The 25,726-nt window shown below is 43.7% G+C and overlaps 1 protein-coding gene across 1 annotated transcript in view; it reads left to right on the top strand.

Annotated features, from left to right (window-relative positions):
• ABHD10 (abhydrolase domain containing 10, depalmitoylase) overlaps window positions 1–25,726 on the top strand; it is a 161,900-nt gene that overhangs the window by 97,541 nt on the left and 38,633 nt on the right. The window contains exon 3 of the mRNA XM_085622329.1: window positions 4,061–4,172. Coding sequence (XP_085478455.1) covers window positions 4,061–4,172 — 112 coding nt within the window. The remainder of the gene's footprint in view (window positions 1–4,060; window positions 4,173–25,726) is intronic.

Raw genomic sequence — 25,726 nt, 5'->3', positions numbered from 1 at the left:
ACCTCTCTTCTGTACCAGCAAGCGAGTTCCAAGACTTTTCTGCACAGAGATCTACAGTTCTTTCACCACCTTAGACCAGGTACTCTCCACACCGTGTCCCTCTGGTCAGTCCCATCTTCCTAGACCTGGCAGCAATGTGAAAAGGCCATGTCCACTTTGCCACAACCATTTGACCTTGTAATAATTTTTACCACTTACTACTACTGAAACCTTTTTAGATTTCTCCTGCAGAGCGCTTGCGCTGTTCTTGTGAATTATGTTGTTTTTTAAATAAACTTAAAAGGGGTTTGCATCCTGCCCCCTCTCTTTGCTGGCTTTTCATTGGTTCCTGAGCTTGCCACGTACTTTTTCTCCATTTCTATTGGCTGTCGAATACTTTCCTGCATTTACCATTACTTGTTCCTCATCTGCTTTTCTTATCAGTATCCCTGTAGCCCAAATACTGTTAACATCCGCTTTGCTGGAAGTATTTTTTCATAAATTTCTACCTCTTCCTGCTTTTTTATTTATCTTGCAGCAGATTTATATAGAACAACTCATCCAGAGAGATTAAGGGATTTTCCCAGAATCACAGGATGTTGCGCCGCTGAGACACGAACCCAGGTCCCCAGCTCTTGAGTCAACCGCTCTGGCGGCTGAGCCACATCCTCTCCGCTACTGTTTTTTTGTTTAAATTTGTAATAGATTTTAGCAATTTAGATACAGAGAAGCACAGGTTCATATGTGAATTACATGCTTAGATAGATTGGCATGGGTCTGGCAGTTGATTATACATTAGTAGGGATCTTCATACATAATTGCCGCTGATCCTCATTACAGACCCAGGAGTACATGCATATTGAGGTAATCTACATTGTTTGTGTGTCTTCGGTAGGGTGCCTATAAACATGTACCCTGGTGTGGGAACACGCCTATCTTTGGTGTCAGTGGTAGTGGTGATTTTCTGGCCCCTCAATTGGGCTATATCCTCTGCCAACTAGTGTCGATACCAAACTGCTGGCGTGTATCTCTAACTGGTAATCTGGGAGTTGAACTGGGGTATTGATACGGGGTCAGCGGGGGGTGAGGAGTAAGTCCTGTATCCAAGTTTGCATGGCGATCTGATGGCCTACGGCTGTGGATGCGGGGAGGGAGGGGTGATTATCTTCCCTAAATTAACCTGGGGTTGTGCTCACATGCAAGAACTGTTGTATGGCGACACTGGTTCGTGTGCGCTCCGATTTGGTGTGCCCATCGCGGGGTCCTATTAGTGTGATGGGTGTTGTCTGGGTTTGGGAGGCTTCGACTGGTTCACCCCGTGTGGTTTGCTGGCTAAATTGTTAGTTATTGTGCCTATTCCATGGAAATGTGGTGTTTGCGTGTTCCTTTCACTTCCTTGTCTCGTATCGCTTCCTCCTCTGCTGCACCCCATTTCTTAACTGCTCCCACCCAGGCCTCCACTGGGGGTCCCTCCGGGGCTCGCCAATGCATGGCTATTCTTCTTTTTGCCAGGAGTAGGGAAAGTGACATGAATCTGACCTGTACTTTATCAGTTTTTCTTCTTCTAAACACGCATAGTGCGCACGTCTCCTATGAAGTGACCCCTGAGATGTTCGTGGTTGCACAGAGCGTCTCATGAATGTATTCCCAGTACCGTTGTAGCATGGGGCACCCCTCGAACATGTGCTTGAAGTCCGCTGCTGGAGCCGAGCACGGGGACAGAGGTATTGCGTATCTGGGTAGAAGCGGTGTAGACACTCTGGTGTTAAGTATGCCCTGTGTAGGATGTTAAATTGTATGTTCTTAAATCGTGAATTTCTGGAGACCTTTTTGGGGTATTCTATAGCCTGTTCCCACTCCTTGTCGTGCAACGGCCGGCCCATGTCCTCCTCCCACGTCTGTCGCAGTGCGTCCAGTGGCTTGAGCGGCAGTTCCCGGACAGCTTTATACAGCCATGTGACTAAGTGTCTGCCCGCCCCCATAAGTAGTATGTTATATATCACTGGGTGTGTTCGTGGTTCTCCTGTGTTCGGAATCCAAAACCGGCGACTGCTGGCTATAATGCGGCTATGTAACAGGACTTACCCCGGCGGGGGGGGGGGGGGGCAGGGGGGGAGGAGGAGATCATATTCTTCCACCAGCTGACTGTAGGGTCCAGCTCTGTCAGTGAGCTGTCTGTCCACACCGCAGGGTTTGGGCTGTGTAATATTTTTCATTGTTGGAGAACCCTACCAATGGAAGCAGTGGAGAATACAGGGGTTTCCCCCCGGACATGCGATGTATTCACAACATACAGGTGCGAGCTATCAACACGTGCAGTGGGTAGGAGCTTTGGGGCTTGGTGCCAGGTAATAGTATGCGCCTGAGTGCCGACAGGGGTATGTGCTCCACATATCCTCTCCGCTACTGTTATGCTCGTTTTATCAAGGAAGCCGCAGGATTTGAGATTCACAAAAATCTCAAAATTTGTTCAAAATAAAATTCCTAGTCTCTTGCAAAGGTATTTGGCAATTAAGGAGTAATGTCTCCCTATTTTTGGGTTTGTTGGTGTGATGCAATTCACATCCTTTGACAATAAGGAAGCTCAGTGGATGATAATCACAAATCTCTTTCTTCTTCATAGTGCAGAATACAATATAGGGACAAAATCACTCAATATAATGGGCAGCGAACATTACGCAGGATCAGTCTTACACACAAACCAGTTCTTTCATAATCACGAGTTTTCACACAAGCATAAAAGGTATTCAGATTTACATTGAGGATAACATAGTCTCTGCTCTAGAATCTAGCCAACTCTCTGTAGTGATTGAAGTGGTCTGTCCTATGTTAAAATTTATTTTCACTACCACTTTACAAAATTGCTATATTTTGCTACTAAACAGGCAGTCACAAATGCAGTTATTTTGAAGCCACTAGGGGCATGATTTCAGTGGTGCAGTGGCACCGGGCCCAAAAGTTGTCGGAACTCCACTCAACACATGGTATTGCTATTACGTCAAGTCTATTATTTCCCTCTTTCATTTTTCAAACTTTTGCTATTACCTACCCACGCTATACCACTAGTAGCAGCACAATATATTGCCTTTTGTACATAAACAAGTCATAACACTTCGACAGACTTTCTATAACGTATACTGTACAACTAAGCAAACTACAACTTACAACAAAAAAAACAGCTTATTATTAATCACATTGGCGAAACCAAATGCATTTATCAATGCTTTTTTTTCTTCTTGTGTTCCGTCCAATCTCTGGACTAGCATTGTATTAGCAAAATTGGGAGAGCTGGGCAGGACTGATGTCCTCCGTGGATAAGAGTGTAATAGGCAAAGGTTAAGGGTTTGAATCTTAGAAGCACCTGGAATACCATGTTTCAGGCTCGTGGTGGTGCTACAGAGGGATTGTCTTTGTCCCAAGCGTCCAGAGCAAAATAGACAACCATTTGCTACTCCATGCTCGTGTGCACGAATAGACGGGAAGATATACTAACCAACGATCGACTCCATTGGGCGTTTCATGTTATCCTGCTTTTGTGTTGGGTCTTTTTGCATCAATTGCTAAGGAAGGCACCATCTGCAGCAGCTGCAAGACAAATTTAAACATGGTGGTTTTATCCAGCTTTCAATTGGGGAAAAATCGTATAGCCTGAGCATAAAAGTGCGTAGCAAACCAGAAAAATAAGGCACTTCCCAAAAGTGAAAGTAGATCAGCACTAGCTTTTGTATAAAACTTTTTTCATACATGCTGTAATCCAGGCTTCTGTAACTTTCAGATGTACATGTCAACCTTTTCAGCTATAGTGGGGCATTGGATGGAAACAGTGAGGTCTGTCATTGACCCTATATTATGTGTGACGGTGGTCATTAGTAGTGAGTGAAGTTAGCCATGAAGTTTACTCAAATTTGTTTTGTTTGTAAGCTTTGTTTGCGTCTTTAAACAAGTTTACCGTATTTTGTAAGCTAACAGAAGGTTTGTCAGACAGCATTGCTTATAAATAATTCGGTCATTTTATGACTCATACACTTCAAGCCAGTGTTTTTACATACATCGTAATTAGATCTAAATGTGTATTTCACAGATTCGATTACACTGGGTGCGGAAGTTCAGAAGGTGACATCAAAGAGTGTACAGTGGGAAGGTGGAAGAAGGATGTTCTGTCTGTTTTGGATGAACTCTCAGAAGGACCACAGGTTACTAATAAATATATTTGCAACTGAGGCGCTGAATGCGCATATATGCAAAAAAACAGATGTTGATTAATAGTTATTGCTTAGCATTAATACTTGTATTGACTAGTTCTTTATAATTTAAAGAAATTGGCTCTGAAGCTACATTCCTAGTAGATGTGGATATAATGCTATTCAAATCCCTCTAAAAGCACTTTCATTGTGAAAATATTTCATTATCTGGTTTTTGATATTCTAAAATAGTTGGGATTGGTTATAAATGGGGCCATGACACACATTCTTATTGATATGATTACATTTTTGTGAATGATCTAGTAAATAAAAGGTATGCGTGCAAGATGTTCTGCCAGTTTTTGAATGCTGCCAAGTTGAATTAAAATGTAACACTAAAATACTTTTGGCTGAAATTTCAAGCTTGTTGCCCCCCTAATAGAAAGGCTAAACAGGAAATGTCACATGTGAGCATCACCAGTTACACAGGATAATGTTGACGCTGCTACTTCCACTTAGGTAGCACCTCTTTCTCCAGTATTGGGGTGTCTTTCATAGATTCACATGCTTGAATATTCCCCGTCGTCGGAGTGGGAGTCCCACGGTAAATAATATAGCAATATATAGAGCCATAATATATATATATATATATATACATATACATAAGTAATCATATAAAACAGAGATATAAGTAAGTAATAACATCAAAAATGTCCCTGTATGAAACTTCCATAGAGATACATACAAAGAGAAAAAAGACATTCGTAGTCTATCTCTGTCATTATGTTAGTCCAAACTACGGCCAATCAGGCGCCAGCTCCTCTCTAGAACCTTCTCCTCAGAGCTTCTCACCTCAGATTTTCTACCGCACGTCGTGTGACCGGGAGTCTCCCTGAGCTCTGCTCAATTTTTTCAGTCAGAATGTCTTCCAGTAAGAAATCTTTGTTTAGACCATGTTCTTCATGTGGAAAGCTGCGTCTATTTTCTGAAGACCCACACAGTAAGTGTATTTACTGTTTGTACCCAGACCATGAGGTGGCAAAATGTAAAATTTGTAGAACCTTTTCTACAAAGACTTTCAAGGATAGAGAAGGCCGCCTGTTAATATGGCTACAGAGACTGAAGGATAAGGACAACCCAGTTTCTGATGTGGAAAGTATGTATTCTGGCCGTTCTCAACCAGCCTCTAAGCGCAGTAGTGTGCAGGAGTTACCATCTCCTTTCCTCAAGAAAAAGAAGCTTTCTTTGACTCTGACAGCTACCACTTCTGCTGTCGCACCTACTGTTTTGTCACCTAAGAGACACAGTTCTCAGGCTGAAGAGGCGTCTACTTCACAGTCCTCAGGAAAAAGACTGTCCGCCTCGTCGACGATGCTGCCGACGACGAGATCGGCGATATCTGGCTCGTCGACGGTGACTATGACGACGACATCAGCTGCTTCGTCGTCGACGAGCGTTCTGTCGACGTTATCCTCGTCGACGGGGACCATCACTAGTACAAGGGCTGTGACTTCAATTTTGCCCATTACATCGTCGACGACGAAGAAGGCAAAGGTACCGTCGACGCTACCTGTGTCGTCGACGAAGGCGTCGTCTAACTCGTCGACGCCCACTCCGTCGTCGAAGAAGAAAAAGATCCCGTCGACGGGATCGTCGACGGCGACTTCGCCGACCAAGACCTCGACCTCGACGGCGGCTCCGTCGACGACGATTCCGTCGACGACGGTTCCGTCGACGTCTATTTCAAAGGCGCAAGGTTCACCGACGCATATTCCGTCGACAATCGTTCCATTTACGACAGCTCCGTCGACGAGGCCTTCTCCGAAGACATCCACAGTGTCTACCATACAGCAGTCAACGGCAGGTTCTTTCATAAGGATAAAGTTGAAAAAAGTAGCGTCTGCCCAAGAGTCAAGGAGGGAACAGCTACCTCACGCATCTTCAGCATCGCTTTCAGAGGCGCAGCCTCCATCGCCTTTATTTGCTACGGATTCTGATCAGGAATCCGAGGGTCTGCCGGAGTCCTTTGGAACGGCGCAAAGCCCATCCGACCTCATAATTAAATGCCAGGACAGCAGTGAGGATGAAGATCCAGTGTACATACAGCAGGTGCCTGCGAAACAGCCAAAGGCGACTCTTCCTTTGTCGCTTATAACTAATCTCCAACGCATGTTGGATGACTATAATCAACGCTTTCCGCTACCTCCACAAGGTTCTGAGGTCCCGTCAACTCCTGTGGTTCCAACTATACCACCGATACCAATAGAGAATCCTGTACCTCTGCTGCCGTCTGCACCTCCAAGACAGGTCCCAGAGAGGTTGTTGCCTCAATATCAGCCTCCGCAGGAAGAAACAGAAGAGGGTGAACTCCCAGATGATGATGGGGATGTGGATGACGATGATGAGGATATGGCGGAGTGGGACAATTACCAAGTACAGACACCATCCCCCTCTCAGATAGTCACAGGGGATTCACCTCCAGTGGACATAGCAAATTTCCATCAATTAATGGAGAGGGCGGCGCAACGTTTTAAACTAACAACTGAGCGCAGAGAGGAAGATTGTTTCCTCTATGATTTCAAGAGTCAGCCGTTTAAACAGACTCATGCTATTCCTATTGTGGAATTTATTTGGGAGGAAGGCAAGAAGTTGATGCAAGCACCGAATACCTTGCCGGCACAGGTGCCTCGATTAGAGAAAAAATATAAGGCACCAATAGGAACCCCAGCATGCCTCACGGGACAGGCTAAACCTGAATCAGTCGTTACGCAGGCAGCACAACGTAAGGCAAAAAATCCGACGTCGACTGTCACCGCACCACCGGACCGTGACGGACGTCGAATGGATGCCATAGGGCGTAAGTTCTCTTCAATGGCCCCTACTGTGGTAAGAGCAGCTAATGCCTTGGCCATATTGGGTCGCTATGACCGACAGGTGTGGGCTGACATTTCAGAAGTACTGCAACAGTTACCGGAGCCTTCTAAGGGGGAAGCAATGAAGTTGCTTCAAGAAGGAGAAGCAGCATCGACGGAGATAATTGATTGTGCAGTAGACATCGCCTGCACGGGATTCCGTCAGCTTGCCGGAGCGGCTGTTCTGCGCAGGCAAGGATGGTTAAAATCGACATCTTTTCGTCAGGAAGTACAATCCATGATTCTTAACATGGCTTATGACGGCGAAGCGTTGTTTGGAACTCACGTTGATGAGGCACTTCAATCCATAAAGAAGGACACTGAGACAGCTAGATCTTTAGGAAACCTTCAATTTCAAAGGCAGAATTTTCGTGGTGCACGCGGACGCGGCACCTCCTCCTCCTCCAATTTTCGAAGGGGTAATAATCAATACAGACCCTATAATCAAGGATCCAACCGATATTCCAATACCCAGCAACAGCAATCTTCCCGACAGCAGGCTTCTAAGTCGTATAGAGGGAAATCCTCATACAGAGGAAACGCATCTAAGAGACAGTGACTCTTTCCGGACATGCATGGTTGGAGGTCGAATCTCTCTGTTCTTTTCTCAATGGTCCTCCATCACAAGGGACCGTTGGGTTTTGGACATTGTGAAGAAAGGACACGCCTTAGAATTCACCAAATTCCCTCCTTCCACACCACCCTCCGGACCACCACCTGCTCACATGAAAGAACTTTTACATCAAGTTCGACTTCTACAGCAGAAAGGAGCTGTAGAAATGGTGCCAGTATCGCAAAGGGGAAAGGGTTTTTATTCCCGTTTCTTTCTGATCACAAAGAAGAACGGGGAGTGGAGGCCCATCCTCGATTTAAGGGCACTAAACAAATACCTAAAGGGCCTATCCTTTCGAATGATGACGCTAGTAGACATCTTGCGTCTACTCTCGCAGGAAGATTTCATGGCAACTATAGATCTCCAGGATGCCTATTTTCATATTCCGATATTACAAAGGCATCGAAGGTTCCTGCGTTTTCGAGTGGGTCAACACGATTACCAATTCAAGGTGTTACCGTTTGGTCTGCGCTCGGCCCCTCGTGTGTTCACGAAGGTACTAGCTCCAGTGATAGCGTTTCTGCGACTTCAGGGAGTGCAGATTTTTCCATATCTGGACGATTTTCTCCTAAAATCCCAGTCAAGCACTCACCTAGAACAACACATACTTCTGTGCCAGAACGTGTTTCACTCACTAGGTCTGTCGATAAATGCAGCAAAATCCCAACCTCATCCTGCTCAACAAAGGGATTTTCTGGGAGCAACTCTGGAAACGGTATCAGCAAGAGCGTTTCTTTCCCAAGAGCGTCTGCAAAAGATACTACGACTGGTGGTGTTAATCAGATCAAAAGAGTCAGTTTCTGTGAGATTGTTAAAATCGTTTCTGGGGATGGCGTCATCCTCCATTGCCTTAGTTCCTCATTGCAGGCTGAGAACACGTCCTATTCAGGAAGCACTGGACGCTCAGTGGCGTCAAGTCACGGGTTCGTTCCACGATATGGTACGTGTCACAGATCAAATGAGGTCAGCGCTCACATGGTGGGCAAATCCAGCCAACCTCACAGAAGGCATGTCTTTTCTGTCGGTGCCGCCGGACAGGACAATCACGACAGACGCCTCATTAGAGGGATGGGGTGCACATTTGGAAGATCTCTCCGTAAAAGGAAGATGGTCAGCACAGCAAAGAACTTGGCACATCAACAGGTTGGAGTTGATGGCAATTTATCTTGCTCTCAAGTCATTTCTGCCCTTGATCCAGGGAGAATCAGTGCTAATACAAACAGACAACACAACCTGTATGCACTATGTCAACAAACAAGGCGGAACAAAATCCCCAAGTCTGTCCAGGTTAGCTCAAAGAATTTGGGACTGGTCTCTCAATCATCAAATCATGATTACAGCAGTACATCTACCAGGAGTAGCCAATATCCTAGCGGATTCCCTAAGCAGGTCCTCCTCGTCGACCCACGAGTGGGAATTGCACCAACCCACTCTAGAGAGGATATTCCAAATATGGGGTCGTCCACAACTGGATCTTTTTGCTACGCCGGAGAACCGGAAATGCCGGAATTATGCAAGCTGGCATCCCCACAAGGGCTCGCAGGGGAATGCCCTTTTGATAAACTGGTGCAATCTATTTGCGTACGCCTTTCCTCCAATTCCCCTCATACCTCGGGTCCTTTGGAAAATGAAGAGACAGCCTTGCCACCTGATTCTAATAGCCCCACGCTGGCCCCGACAACCGTGGTTCTCAGAACTGCTTCTGATGTCCCAATGTCAACCAATCCTCCTGCAACAGCGGACAGATCTGCTCACGATGAGCGAAGGGAGAATTTGTCATCCAAATCCCTCCTCACTGAGCTTATCGGCCTGGAACCTGAACACCATTAGTTCGCCCATCTAGACATCCCGCAGGATTGTAGGGATATTTTGGCCCAAGCAAGAGCACCCTCTACAATCAGGACGTACAAGTTCAAATGGAAAAGATTCTGCCACTGGTGTGCTGCTAACGGCGTCCACCCGATACACTCCACGGCGCACCAATTACTACCTTTCTTCTTGCACCTAGCTAATTCTGGTTTGTCTCACGCAACCCTACGGGTTTTCTTGGCAGCAATTTCCCGTATTCGGCAGGATGGCTCAAATTCCCTTTGTTCCTCAAGAATAATCCGCCAATTTTTTAAGGGTTTGTTTCGGAAATTCCCGCCAATTCGACGCCCTCCTCCGTTGTGGCATCTTAACGTTGTGTTGGCGCAATTGATGAGACCTCCGTTCGAGCCCATTCACAAGGCCGACCTAAAATATCTAACTTGGAAGGTCGCTCTACTTCTGGCATTAACGTCTTCACGTCGTGTCAGTGACATTCATGCTTTTACCGTCAAACCTCCGTTCCTGCAGTTCAAACCGGATGCTGTAGTGTTACGCACCAATCCATCATTCCTACCCAAGGTGCCTACTGATTTTCATATTAATGAACCAGTAATATTAAAGACCTTCTTTGCCAACCCTCAGACACCTGCAGAGCAAAGATTGCACTCTTTGGACGTGAAGCGATGCCTAAAATTCTACATCAGTAGGACAAGTTCGTTTCGAAAGTCCGATCAACTTTTTATAGCATATGGACGTTGTCATAAGGGACGTCCGGTTACTAAGCCGACCATTGCTCGATGGATTTCGGCAGCTATTGCTTTCTGCCACCAAAAGGCAAACAAACCCCTACAGTCTTCAGTGAGAGCGCACTCCACTAGGGCAGTATCATCATCGACTGCCTTATTTGCTGGAGTACCTTTGCAACACATCTGCAGAGCAGCTACGTGGTCGACCAGACACACGTTTACTAAGCACTACTGCTTGGCAACTTTAAGCGAAGAGGACGCTGCAGTAGGACAGGCAGTGCTACGCAATCTTTTTAAATAAGGTGAGCCTCTTCCTCCCGCCTCCATATTGTTTCCATTTATAATTGACATATGATGCATTTATACAATTACAGTTATTCAGTACTGTCATATGCATGAGAAGATTTATTGTCACTATAATTTCAAGGCTCTGTGATCATGGAAACAATGATGATTGTTACTGCTAGCTATTCTATATTCAAGCATGTGAATCTATGAAAGACACCCCAATACTGGAGAAGAACAATTGTTACTTACCTGTAAACAGGTGGTTCTCCAGTATTGGTGTCTTTCATAGATTCACATGCGACCCTCCCTCCTCCCTTCAGAGGCTCTCTTCTCCTCATACACTCTAAGGTCACTTTGGTGCTACGAAAATCTGAGGTGAGAAGCTCTGAGGAGAAGGTTCTAGAGAGGAGCTGGCGCCTGATTGGCCGTAGTTTGGACTAACATAATGACAGAGATAGACTACGAATGTCTTTTTTCTCTTTCCATGTATCTCTATGGAAGTTTCATACAGGGACATTTTTGATGTTATTACTTACTTATATCTCTGTTTTATATGATTACTTATGTATATGTATATATATATATATATATATTATGGCTCTATATATTGCTATATTATTTACCGTGGGACTCCCACTCCGACGACGGGGAATATTCAAGCATGTGAATCTATGAAAGACACCAATACTGGAGAACCACCTGTTTACAGGTAAGTAACAATTGTTCATCCCTGGGAAGTTCAAACTAAGGAATTGATCAGCTATGCTCTTGGTTTGAAAAGGAGCCGTTGTGGAGAAGCAGGTTTATATGCGACCTTTTTTCTGTATCTTTGGATCTTCTTTTAGACTGATAAACCTTACAATAGAGACTCACCCTGCAGAAGCAGTGTAAATTACAACATGCAAAAAAGATACCAAGATTAATCTAGTCAACCATTTTGTCTGTATTGGACTCCATGTCAATGAAGTATTACTTTGTGATGTGTGATATGATTTCCAAGTAATTGTGCAAATCTCATTGACTGGGGGACAGCTTATGAATGATGCAGTGACAGCCGTTCCTCTTTTAGCGGGAGCCATGGACTTTCCCAGAAGGGCTGTGTTGGCCTTTTCTTTCACACTGTGATGGGCTCTACAGTACAGCTCTTGACTGATTGAGGAACCAAATCAGAGTGAATGGATTCAAATTTACTGAATGTTGGCGTTCTTTTAGGGCAATATAGCAGGACTATTATGGAACATAAGATATGAAAGGCCTCTTTGCTCGGTAGCTGTCTGTTTAATCTGATTATTACAATTTTCTTCGTTTTCCTACAAAGTCTAAAATGACTCCCGGATCAAAGAACATCTTATTGTAATAAAGTGTAAAGCCAGTAGACCTACAAAGCCTCAAGCATCCTCCTTGCTGATGTCACAAGGTTTGCTGCTAGGTGGTCTTTAGGGGCTCCTTATGGTCTTTTAGAAAACTTAAAATCACTGTCAACGAGGTTAGGAATAATGACACATAAGTGGCCATTTTCAAATTATATATTTTTGAGGTCTATCCTGCAAATTTGAGTTTTTCCAGTTGTGTATGTATTGTGTTCTGAAATAAATATTTTGAAATGTGTCTTTTCTACTGTTTGCATCAAGGGTTTTTTCAGTTTAAATATTATTTTACTAGTATTGTACTCAGTTGTTTGGATACAATTATTTTTGTTGAAATAATTTAGTCAAAAATAACTAATAGTATGAGATAAAAATACACTAATGATTTAGCAGACAAACACCTGAGAGACCAATAGGGTCTGATCATTCTAAAAACGATTTGAGATCCCAGTTTAGATCCTCTGTGAAAAATAAGTTGTCTTTGGTCCTTTCAGTTTACGATCTGTTGTCTATTTATCTAAACACACATCACACCCCTAGCCCCAGATACGCACCCACCAACCGGCCGCACACTCCCAAACGTCAAAGATTACTTTCGTAGTTCTGAAACTTTTCACTTCATAGCACAAGCTACATAATTATCTGTTTTGGAGATGTTGCGGCAAGACGCATTCCTTTCCAGAGATCCAATCAACAAAGCACAATCAAGCCAGCTCATACCGTTTACTTGTCCATGGTGACCCTGGTAGGAAATATAAAAGAGTATTCATGCAATTATCTCTCGTCTCTTACAACACCACATTGATTTCTAAGAAGAAAAGGAAACTGTGAAATGGGACATGGTCACTCGAAGGTAGTTGGAGATGTACGTTTACCCGAGTAAGAAACAGAAGCACAAAAGAGCAAGTCTCCATCCTTCTACATTTGTCAAACTGTTTCCCTTAAAATACGATTCTAAATTCTATTCCATCACATGCTCCACATACTCTCCACTTGAACACATAAAGATTCCTCTCACACCAAATTCCCAATACGTCAGCAAACATACAACCCATGTCACATGCACACAGAATTCAGATTCGAATTTTATACCATACAATATTGCCCTAACTAAAATACGGACTAAAGAACATTTGACCTGGTTTATATTTTGACGGACAGCCCGTTGTTCAGCCATAGGGACAGGGTAAATTACTTCACCCCCATTGTAGGGGGACGGCCTGCCAAGTTTATCAATGACCGCTAAGCTGGTGGTCATTTACAATGCATTGTCAGAAACCGCCATCACAGTGGTTCCTGTCAGTGTATATCACCGTGTAGTACAAACCTACGTCAGAACGAAGCAGCCCTGCATTAAACAGAAACAGGCTCCCCCCCCCAAAGAGATCCCTGAAATGGAAAGAAAATAATGCTTCCCTCCATGGTAGTCCTCTCAAATGATGGGGAGGGGGGGGGGGTATTTGTTTTGTACTGTCCCTCACAGCTAGGGTTTACCTGGCAGTGACGGACATTAAAAAGAAAATGGCTATATGTCTGCCCATCCTGATTGCGTGGGCGAACATACATCCATTTCTCCGGGGGCCTTTAACTCCATTGGGCCATCTGAGAGGTTTGGCTATGGCGTTGCAGAGTAGTCTGCGCCGTAGCCAAACCTAAATCCGTCAACATCTAAATTTGGCAGGCAGACCGTTGAGCCAATATACATTCTACCAACAAATAAGAGTTCCATAATCCTCAATATTCTAAAGCATGTTAATCACTTTCCTATGCCTCTGAATACTCCGAGCATCTGCCTTCGAAAACACAGCACTAACACCCCCATTATTCGATTCACCTTCACAATCAACTGGCAAGGTCGCTTCCTACCACTCTGGCATTCACACTAGGAGGAACATCCAGAATCATGTTTCCCTCATCATAGGAATGTATATCCCACTGGATTTGCTTAACCTACTTGCACCTTTACCGTTAGGGCCCTTACATAAGGATATCCTGCCTGTGTTTCACCTCTTCCATTCACCTTAACAGCATTATTCAAAAATCTCCGTAACTTCAATAGGATCGGGCCAAAGAGAGCCCTCATGTTCCACGATCACCCGTCGGTTTTGCACCTACTATGTGACCCTCTGCAGCTTTCAACTGTGACTTCCTCTCTCTTCTCTTATTCACGTAGACATGTTTTCTCATTATACATATCCACTTCGATCCTGCCCTCCCCCTTAAAAGCAGGAAGTGTGTACTTGCTGTAATTTTTCTATGTCTTGGTACTGGACTCATCTTCGTTTAGAACGTGAAAGAAAACACGGTTAGATTAACAGCTTTTAGAATGGGGGACTGTAGTGTAGAAATTAAATAGTACTTTGTTAATAATAATTAAATGAGCCTTGCATTCTTCTGAAGTTGGTAAATTGAGTCAGTCTTGCCGAGTTTCGAAGTATGCATTTTACTAAGCTGTCACTCCAGAAGAAGGTACTTTTCCTTCTAGTTTTGACAGATCGGCTGGCGCTCTGTAAAGGTTACATTCAATTCTTATTATTTCTTCTTTCTATTTTTAAGTGTTGAGTAGGTCTTTTAAAAATTTTCACATTTGAAGATACTTTTCGTAGAACTTGTGTTTTTCTACAGATTAAACCGGCTTCATACAGAGGCGACGTCTGCAGAATCAACTTTCTTTTATATAAAGCCGTATGTTTGTCGGAAATAGTAGCACCTTCGCTCAGTAAAATAAAGGGGTCGGGGTTTTTTTTCGGTTTTTTTTTCCTAAGAAAAAGAGTGAAATTGTAGTTTTGCATGCTTCTGACGTACACCAGCGTCTACATATAAGCACAACCTTTGGTCCTCTTCTTCCACTATTTTCTTTTGAGGTAAAAAAGATCAGAGACCAGTTAAAACCTGTACTAGATGTTGAAATAGCAAATAAGTGCAGAAATGAAGAATGGTGGCATTTCTTCATATTATCTTTGTTTTCAGAAAGGAGTATCAGGATGTGGACAATAGACCCGGGATTGAAGATTGATCCAGGCATATTCTCCAGAGGCATGGTGGTAGTGAAGACAATGTTGCTATGGAGACTGAAAATGATTATGCGCAAATTATTTTTGTAACTATTTTTTTAATTGAAGATTTCATTTTCAATAGCGGAAGAAAATGCTCATTCCCATACTGAGAGCCACAAGTTATAGGATCAAGTACGCTAGCATTATACGTACATAAGCGAACAGTCAGGTAGCGCCAATAATTCCCAGTATGCCCCACGTCCACCTCAGAATCAGTATCGTCAGTGCAGAATATCAAGGATATGTTAATTACACTATGACAGTAGCTTCAATCAGGCAGGCGGTGTCACAGAACCTCCATACCCTCAGATTTATCTAGTCCCGCTATTAGTGGTGTTGCCAGATTCTACGTCAAACATGACAAAAGGTATGTTCTAAGAGGTCCCCAGATATCCTAACGTCAGTTTCCAATAGGAATCCTGTTGCTCATTACAATGTGTTACATCTTTCAGCTAGTCTTTGAGTCTGGGAGAAGGGCCATGTCCTAAGTGTATTGCCACTCTTCATTTTACCAACTGGAATGTTAAGGAAGTATATTTTCTGACTGTAGGTGGAATGTCCTTGACATAGACCAGAAGGGCCAGACAAGGGGTGGGGTACAAGGTACTGTAAATCCAACCTTTTCAATCAGTAGCCTCAATACCTAATCCCAGACTCTGGTGATTGTTGGACAAAACCACTCCAAATGAAAGAATCCAGCATTTTGGGCTCTGCATCAAGCACAGTTTGAGTTGGCTCTGAGGTCGAACGGGTTTCGTATTGCCAGGGTAAAATATATACTGTGTACACATTTTATGTGTGTCTATCTTAGTTTATAATTAGTGGAGAGGGCAGCTGTCTGGGGGCAACAGAATTTTGATTCAAGTCCCCAAGAGTGCGTAGTTGGAGATGTTTAAACTGCTTTCCCACTTTCGGTTCACTCGTAAGGGATAAGCTAGGATTATTGACAAATTGTATTCCAGGAGCATGTCTAATCGAGATGAACCCTATATTGAAGCCTGTCCCCTGCCCAGACAATGCAATATGCAGTATTTCATCACAATGGTAGGTCTCGATACAAGTGAACAAAGGATTGTTTGAAGTGGAATGGGATCAGCGGTGTCCACCTCGATTGAGGTGTGTGTGTCTGGAAAGGTGTGGGATCAAATTAGAAGTGTGTGATGTGAGCCTGGAAGTATTAGTAATAGAGCTCGAAATCTGTAGCTGAAAGGTCGCCCTGGTTGAACAGAATAGTTACCATCTCCCCTCGCATTACAGTCTGTTTGCTGGCCCAGATTAACTTGATCTTGAATTATTTCAGCCTGGTAAAAAAGTGTTTGTAAGAGGTACAAGAAGATTTAAAAAGAGGTATAAAAATCTCAGGAGGACATCCATATTGTCTATGGCCAGTCTTCCTGCCAAGGATAAAGGCAACCTGATCCAGCCGGCGATCTGGACTTCGAGTCTAGAGACATCCATGCTGTAATTTTCCAGCGTAGTAGTGTCAATATCCCTACTAATGCAGATCCTAAAATATTTAACAGAGATTTAACAGACTATTTGCGCTATTTCAAAGAGCCCATGAATTCACCTATTAATGGCGAGATGTCTCTGACTTAAGAATGTAACATCATCAGCACAGAGTGACATAATAAGGCATATTTAGAACAGCTAAGGACTCTTGCGTGGTACTGTGTCATGCTCCAAAGCAGTTGCAAATAACTTGCGGAAGGCGGGTATCCCTGCCTAGTTCACCCAGATATTTCGTATAGGATTGGAAATCAGCCCATTTAGCTGAATGCTCACTGTGAGATGAAGATGTAAAGCCTAATCCATCTAGTGCAGTTACCACTGAAACCAATGCGCTCCAATATTAGGAACAGGTACTGCCATTCCAAAATTAGCAGCCTTAGTGGCGCCCAGGAATGCAGCTGCATTTATCTTTGGGTCTAGTTGGTGGATCAAGGCGGAAATAGTGCATACGTTGAGGGATGTAGATCGTCCAGGTATGAACCCTGATTGGTTAGGTGTAATTGAATTGAAAAGTAAAGGAAGGATTCTGTTTACAAGCAGTGTAGCCAAAAATGTATTATGCGTGTTAATTATCAATAACAGGCACTCCAAGTCACATCCCTCTGGCGATTTGTTTTGTTTTAGGATTGTAAAGATCATAGCTTCATAGAGAAAGAGGGGGTAGTGTGCTTGTCTGTTTAGCCTCTTCATACATGGCCACCAAATGGGGTGCTAGTATCCAGGGATACTCTTTTTAAAACTGCACTTTCAGGCCATCAGCCCCAGGGGTTCATCCACTTAATATACTCCGGACTAAATGAATTATTTCATCAGTAGAGAAAGGATAATGGATACTGCTGTACATTGCAGAGCCAGGCTCGTTCAATCATGTCAAGGAATAAATAAAGATCTGCCTTAGTGGGAGTCATATTGGACCAATATAACTGAATAAAAGTTAACAAATTCTGGTTATAGTAGTAAAATGTAGTTAAGCATCAGCCTCCTGTATGGCCTTGTCATCATGGATAATTTGAAAGATGCCTCAGTTGGTCAAAGGGAGTCTGAGAACATGCACAAGTGTCCTACTCAGCCTATCGCCCTTGCCATATGCCCTAGCTTTGCCTTCTCTACCCTGTTAGTTTAGTTCCCTAGTGTCGATCTCCTTATACTCTTTTTAGGCTTTGCTTTTTTGTCTGCCAATGCCCGTCATCTGTTGTATCCAACCAATAGACCATTCATAACCACAGATTGTGTATTCTAGTTATGCTTGAGCCTTTAGTGTCACGGGATTATTAGGCACCAGATGTCAACTCCATCGAGACGATGATCAAATTCAGTTGCAATGTAGCCTTGAGATGAGATTGTTGTACCAAGTTGGATCTATTTAGAAAAAGATATATACCAATATTTAAATCTGCTTCCCCCTCAAAATAAGTGCTTCAGGTCCAAGTTTCATTATGTTAAGCCACATTCAATGGTAGGATTCTGGGCTATCTATATTTAGACTTTTTTGCAAAAAACTTGTTTGAACCCTAGCCCTTTGGGTTACCAAGGGTCCCTCTCTTTTTTACATATTCTATCTATATTTGGACCATATATGCAGACGATTGTGACAAATTTGCCCACAAGAGTGCCATATAGGATATTTTATCTGACATTGACATCTTGTATCATATGTGGTTGAAGGGTGATGTCTTCCATAATAATGATCGCTACTCTTCTAGTGTATGATGAGTAAGATGTCTCTACCACTGTGTCAATCCATTTATCCCGAAGGCAGGAGATGTCCACAAAGACCAAGATCATCTTTTTTTTAAAAATAGACTGCACACTAAAACGTCAGGGTGATACTAAAGACTGTGAACCTGTGACTTCAGATAAATTACACTGAATCCACAGATTCTGCAGTGCAAGCAATGCTTGCAGTTCCTGGGATCATTGCTGGACAATAACATTATAGTGTCATTAGAAGGGCAATCTGACTTCTATATAAAATAGCACAAATGTTTTCTCAGTTTCAGGATTTGAACACATCAAGTATATTTATTGTTTTCTTTGCAAGCTTGCACAAGAATGCTGCAGGAGTGGCTCAAGAAACAATATATGTAAAGATCAGGGAATTAGGAAGATGAGCTTTCTTTATTTGTATCCGTTCTTTAGCCACTAACATGGTGGCTGGTATTGGAGGGAAGACCTGTTGAAAGGCACTCCCTTCCAGTAACAACTCTTGTCTCAGTGAATAGTAATGCATGCATCCCTGCTTTGTTTCGTTGGTCATGACTCGCCTAACAGTTCAATATAAGTGGCTGATAAAGGACAAATCCGACCACATCAATGTATTAGAACTGAGAAATCTCATCATAACTCATCAAGCTGTTTTACTATCGTTCATGTAAAATCCCTTTTTGGTCCAAGAACGGTCAACTCCAGCTGCGCAGTATAATAAAAGTATGATGAAATTCAAACTCCTTGAGTCCCTTAGTCGATTTGCTAGTGCATTCTGAGACAGGCAGTGATGCATCATTGTGGACTGCAAAATACAAACCAGATGAACTATTGAGACATCTTATCCAATAGCAAAGTTTGTGTACACCTTGTCAGGTGGGTTGATGGGGTAGGCGGGTGGGGTTAGATTGATTAAGGGGTTGTGAAGGGATGCTGGCCCCACAGCTGAACATTTTCCACATCACAAGAAATAAAAAATGTGATGTCTTCGCAGCCAGGTTGTCACTACCTCAATTCAAGAGGGAACATCATACAGTGCACAGGTCAGATACTTTATTTTATTCCTGCCAATTTCTTTTTTGGCGATGATTTTGTTCAAGCTCAAACAGTCCGGGATAGATAAAACAGCTCACTACAAAGATGATACTCATTCATCCTGATTGACCACACCATTGGCTGTGTCTGGATTGTCCTCCTGTGGGTGAAAGCGTTCTGCATGCAGACTTTATCAAGAAATCTTCTCCAGTATGGCGATCAAAATCCAGCACCACACCCTTTCATCAAAGAACCTGTCTTTTGGACTTGTGAATATCACCTAGACAGACATTTCAAAGTTCTTTCAAGACCGCATGAATGTATAGTAGGAGGCTAAATGATTAGACTTGTAGACAAATTTGTATGAATTGAAAAATTGAAGAGGTTCTTCTGTTGATCTTTGGGTTAACATATTTATGTGAGCTTTTATCAAGAACCTCCTGTTCTGTCTTAGTCATATTTAGGTTACAATTTTATATCTGTAGGAACTCACCTTTCCAACTATATGGTGCCTTTTATCGGATGCTTGTGTGTTTTACTGACAAATATGTTATGACCATTTTGTTTTGCAGAGAGTTGTGATTGTTTATTTCTTAATGTTAGAACTTTTGTGAACCCTGTGATACCCACTTGTATGGTGTATTTGATCTGCGTTGATGTGTCCTCAGATTTCTGTGAAATATATTCTGTTATACTTTATGTATTGTTTCCTAGCGGATTTTGGTTTTCGGTGCACAGGAATGTACAAGTACCTTGTTGCATAGGCACTGCGCTACATTCCTATGTGAGTCATCCAGTGTGCATTTTTGTGATTGTTGTTTATTTTCTTGCTTGTTGTAATCTCATTAAGGCCCAACTGCATGTAATGTGTTGTGTAAGGCATGTAGGGGATCGTCTAATTTGTTTTCTTGGGTGTTTGTGTGTTGTTGCTTATCTGCATGATCTTTGATGTCTGGTTGTCGTTTTGTTTAAGGTGTCCTTTTGGATGTGGGTTTGGAATGTACACTTTTTGCTTACAAAGATCACACAACACTTAGATCCAGCAGATTCCTGCCATCTAGGCTAAAGATACGAACAAATCCCTAGCAGTACTCCTTCTGATTCACATCTGCAATGATCCCCAGGCAAAACAGACCAACACAAATTCCAAACCGAGATTACCAGAAAGCAGAAGTCTGTAAGGAACACTTCTCTTGACTTACAAGAGTATCAAAACCTAGTGAATGCCACCTTAGGGATTCCACTTTTACTTGTTCCAAATCCACTCATGAGCACAGGACTGGAACTGAGCATGTCAGTGTCACCCGCATGCCATGGGTCTCACTTATCCTCCAGCCAAAGCCACTTGTGAGCACACGTTCGCTTACCCTACTGAATAGATGCGGTCTGCCCATCTGCCTGATCCACTAGACATAAGGGGTGGCTCGAAAAACCCTCTAGAGTTTTGCGCTAATCATATATAAAGGAAAAAACAGTAAATGTAGCGGTATCAATCTAAATTCTTTTGTCGACAATAACGTAATATTATAGGACATGATTGTCACTGGTACAGTACATTAATTAAATTTAATATTAACCTCTGAACACCTCCTTCAGTGTTACAATAGATAAACAATTTATTATGTAAATACTTTTTAAAGAAAAAATGCAAAAACTTAAAAACCACAGTCACCCTGTCCTCATAAGCATATGGGTGGAGTGCCAATTGCATGTTTTTAAGCCAGGTATGCCAAGAGATAGTCCACTTTCACTGTAGCCATCGCCTAATGGTTAAATGTAGATCATTCAATATGATTAGGCCGGCAGTTTATATCTTTATTTTTTTATTCTCTTTCTTTTCTTTTTCGCTGTCAGTGTGTACTCCCTCTAGTTCTAATATATAGTAGAGTTGTTTCGGCCAGTTTGTTTAATGGCCTCCTCAGGACTACACAAGGTAGTGTAAACTCACTTTTAAAATAATACAAAACAATCTCTAATAAGTCAAAACACCTTCAGGTATGTGTATAAATATAGAAACTTAAATAAGGGATGCCATGTAAATGTATCCTGTCCTACTCATGCATGTATTTATTATAACCTAGTGGGCATGCCACCACATGCTTTCCTGTGCAACTGAAGTGTTGACAAATTGTAATACTGAAGGAGGTGTTTGGAGGTTACACTTAAATTTAATGAATGTATTGTACAATTAAGACGATATATAATAATATGTTATTGTCAACAAAAGAGTTTAGATTGATCCCAATAAAGTTACTGTTTTGTCCTTTACATCTGCCTGATCCGACAAATTAATATCTAACTCATGGCTACTGCAAATCAAGTGAAACTGGGATGTCATCCCCCCATGCTACACGTTCTCCACTTTACCTCCAGCCAGAGACACTCGAGCACACGTTCCCTCATCATACTGAATGCATGCTGTCCAATAATTTGCCTGTTCTAACATAGATACCTAACTGATGGAGGCTACAGTGAATCAAGTGTAACTGTGCAATTGAACCAGGACTGAAACCATGACCCATGCAGGGTACCTGTTGGTGACTCTGTAGGTTTTGGTATCACCAAGAATACTGAGCTTCAGGTCTGATGGTATCCAACAATGTGATCCATACGTATCCTCTCCACATCCCCCTAACATACCACCAGCATGGAGAGAAATCCCAAGCCCCCCCCCCCCCCCCCCCCCCACCCCCATATCCAAGTAGTCCATCCGACAAGGTTCAGAGCTCATGCAACAAGCCAGTTTGACCAAAGAACAACATGAGCCTACTTGAGCAGACCCCTGAAACTGGCAACCTGCATCCAAAATCACAACCCACCTGTCTCTGCACAAGATCCTTGCATACACTCTGGATCCAGAGCAGCTGGCAGTCGGAGAAGGGAATTATAGATGGCTTAGAAGCAGGTCCACCAGAAGACAGGACAGAGACTTCAAAGCTGACACCGAAGAGAAGACTGGCAGATAACCCTGCTACAGAAGATGCATAGTTCAAGGGAACATCTCACATAGTATCACAAACGCTAGGCCGAGAGGACGACTCCCAGTCATCAACATAAAGGACCATAACAGCTTGAGGATCTGACTGACCAGCTCTAAACAAACACTTGGAGAGAATACCAACTTAAGTTAAGATGTATATTAACAAAGCAGGGAGTAATCAATATAGAAGGGTTATGGCAGGATGTCAGTATTTCAGCATCCAGGCGTATCTCAGTGGTGTGAATTATTGTTGAAAATTGTAGAGGTGAAGGTAACTTAACAAAACATGCTCTGAAAGGCCAAACTGATTAGGCCCACCTCAGATCATCCTACCGTTCTCACTCATCCTTCCAAGCCTTTACATCCCAGTCACCCTTGCTGTGTTGTAAGAAAATGAGTAGCACTCTCCTCCTCCACCACCTTAATTTTGTTTGAGGCATTTTCACTTTTTTAGCAGGGAATAACATTTGAGGGTGAGATTTTCACAAAAATGTAATGATGGCCTTCCTAAAACAGCAGGGTTTAAGCCTTTTAGGGACTGTCACAAGCAGATGTCTGTGACTGATTCCTACCAGGTATGTCTCTGGTTTTTCGTATCAGACCACGACTCCAGGACCTACTACAACTGCTCCCAGAAGAAGGCCATATGGGATAGCAAAGCTCTGTCACTTAACACCACAAGACGGTCTTGCCTGTCCGAGATCAAAAGAAAGGTCCCGTTCCTGCTCCTGAAGTTGCTCCTACTGAAGTTCTTCGTCACAGTGAAGGTTTTTGGGTAAATCCAAGAAGAAGCATAAGAAATACAAGAGATAATTGCCCCCTTTCTTCTGGTCTACAGAAAAGGCTGAAGGGCATTAAAGTGCCACCCGGTCTCTCCCGAGGTCCTGATGAGTCGATGCAGAGTCTGGTCCCCATGCACCATGAATTTCCAGGTCTGTGGGCAATGTCACAGCAAGGGAGGCCTTTAGGGATGCCATGCTATGTATCTTTGGCACTCTACCGAAAATCCTCCTGATTCTGATACACGACCCATATCATGTGGCAGTGCACACATGGTGCATCAACTTCTCAAGTCAGATTCTGAAGACAAACTGCACTATGATGATATGTACACGTTTGTCCCACAGTATGATGAGGACAATTGGTATGAAGTATTGCAGGATGCTAGGGGTTTGGACAACTCCCCAAACACCGGACTAGTCTCTCCCTGGCTCTGCCACAGAGGAGAGTGCATCTTTTGCAGTGGGTATCATACGAATTGCAGAGGTCCAAGACCGGCAGCTCCCCACTATGGAGGTTAAGACTAAAACAGAGGTCCTTCAGCCTGGCCAGATCCATACCGAACCTCTCCTGCCCTGTAATGGGGGCCTTACGGACACGCTGTTGGGCACCTGGGAGAAACCATGCTCTGGCTTCCCGGTCAGCAGGCATACCGCTTATTGCCACAGGCCAACGCCAGGAGACCATTAATTTCTCACACAGCATCCTATACCAGAAAGCTTGGTGATTCAGGCGTCCACCAGTAGGGTTAACCAGTGACCCTCCGTCCCCCTTCCACCACCCTGACCGTGAATCAAAATGGATGGAAATGTTGAGCAAGCCCACATCCATTATCTGTGGTTGATAGTGAAGCAGGGACATTTTCAGTTTGCTGTGCTCCATTAGGGCCTCACCACTCCCTGTACTGTGTTCACGAAAGTAATGTCGGTGGTTACAGCAGTCCTTCGGAGGTTGGGTGTTTGTCTTCCCCTACCTCGATGACTATTGAAGGCAGGCTTGACTCAAGCAGTCCTAGACCACCTCCAGATGATGGGGGACCTTCTAACATCATTAGGGTTCACTGTCATTGTGCTGAAGCTCAACCTGTCTCCTGCACAGACGCTTGCGTTCACCGTAGTCATCCTGTATACGGTGCAATTTCAAGCCTTTTCCCCGGAGTGGAAAGTCCAGGGCATTAGGCTTATGATCCAGATGTTCCAGCCTCTGTCCTGGATTTTCAGTGAAGATGACTCTGAGGCTCCTGGGTCTGTTCTGATACATCCTACTGGTTGACCATACTAGGTGGCATATGCAGGCTCCACAGTGGGACCTTTAAGTTCATTCGGCATAGCACCAGAGAAACTAATCAGATTCCATCTAGGTTTCGAAGGAGACTACAAAGGATCTGTAGTGGTCACCGCTGCTGGGTTGGGGGCATCGACTGGGAGAGATTGAGATTGGAGGACTCCGGTCTTCAGCAGAAACTTGACTCCACATCAGTCTCTATGTTGGAGTTGAGTCTGCCAAACCTGATGGGGAGATTGGAACAGGTTCTCACAGACTGCATCACCGCCATATCGTACTGCAGCAAGCAGGGTGCAATGGGGTCTTCCTTTGCCAGGAAGCTTTATGCCTCTCGCCCTTTCATGTTGGTCAGGATATCACCTATTTGAACTGCTTTGCTATTCCTCATCCCTTGAAACAGGGGAGACTCCATTGTTTAGATCCCAAGAGAGCCCTCAGTTTCTATATTGATCGTACAGAGACAATCGGGCAGTGGCATCTCCTCCTCTAAGGCGAAGGAGCGTCGCCCCACTTCTCTCTGAGCAGTGTAAAAAGGGAAAAAATAAAATGATAACATATCATTTTATTCTTAGTACGAGCTTCGGGGCCTGATTAGGGCGGTATTGGGTCACAGGAAGGAGGAGTAGTGGTTGGTGCACCATAAGTGTGCGTGACAGTTTTGCCAGCCGTTTTGGGCCGGCCAAACAGACATGCACACTTAGCATTTCTCCACCTGGCTGTGTTGCACAGGAGAACTGTCCCAGGCACTGCCTGAGTGGCCAAACAGGCCGCTCAGACCAATCACAACACTGTTGTCGTGCTTGTGACAGCAGCATTGTGATTGGCTTAGGGGAGTCTGGGAGCCTGTATACTTCACTGTTGCTGGGAGTCAGGAAGAGGAGAGAACAGAGGAGAGGCGGCGGCCTTCACAGGGAAGTGATCTCTTTTATTTTTTCAAATCCCCGTTGTTCCCGCCGCCCTACCTGTTCCGTAACAGCCGCCACTGCCATCAGATGGATGAACAATTCTTTGAGGGCTTTTGGGGAGCAAAGAAAGGCAAGTTGTGCAGAAAAGAACCATCTCAAGATAGATAGTCCTCTGCATTAAAATCTGCTACACACTAAGAAGCAGCCCCTTGAAGGGTTACAGGCTCATTCCACGTGAGCTGAGACAGCCACTTGCATTGGCACACAAAGTCTCTGGCTTGAATATCTGATAGAGACGTCTAGCTGCAGATTCCTTACCTTTGAATAGCCCTAGACATCAGACTAGATCCAGAGGATTTCGAGTACCCCCTTGAAGAAGAAACTCAAAATGCCAACGATCACCCAAGTTTTGTCTGCCCTAGATCTGGGACTAAATGGTAGAGTTAGACTTGCAGCACGCATATTTCCGCATCCCCGTCCTGCTAGCCGACAGATGTTATCTGCAGTTCACGTGGGCTACAAGCACTTTCAGTTTGCTGTGCTACCTTTCGGCCTTACCACCACCCCTGTGCTAT

This window comes from Triturus cristatus, chromosome 8 (genome assembly GCF_964204655.1).
Source record: "Triturus cristatus chromosome 8, aTriCri1.1, whole genome shotgun sequence".
In the NCBI taxonomy this organism is placed as follows: Eukaryota; Metazoa; Chordata; class Amphibia; order Caudata; family Salamandridae; genus Triturus; species Triturus cristatus.
Note: the sequence above shows the minus strand (reverse complement) of the source record. Positions and strands in the feature narration are given on the sequence as shown.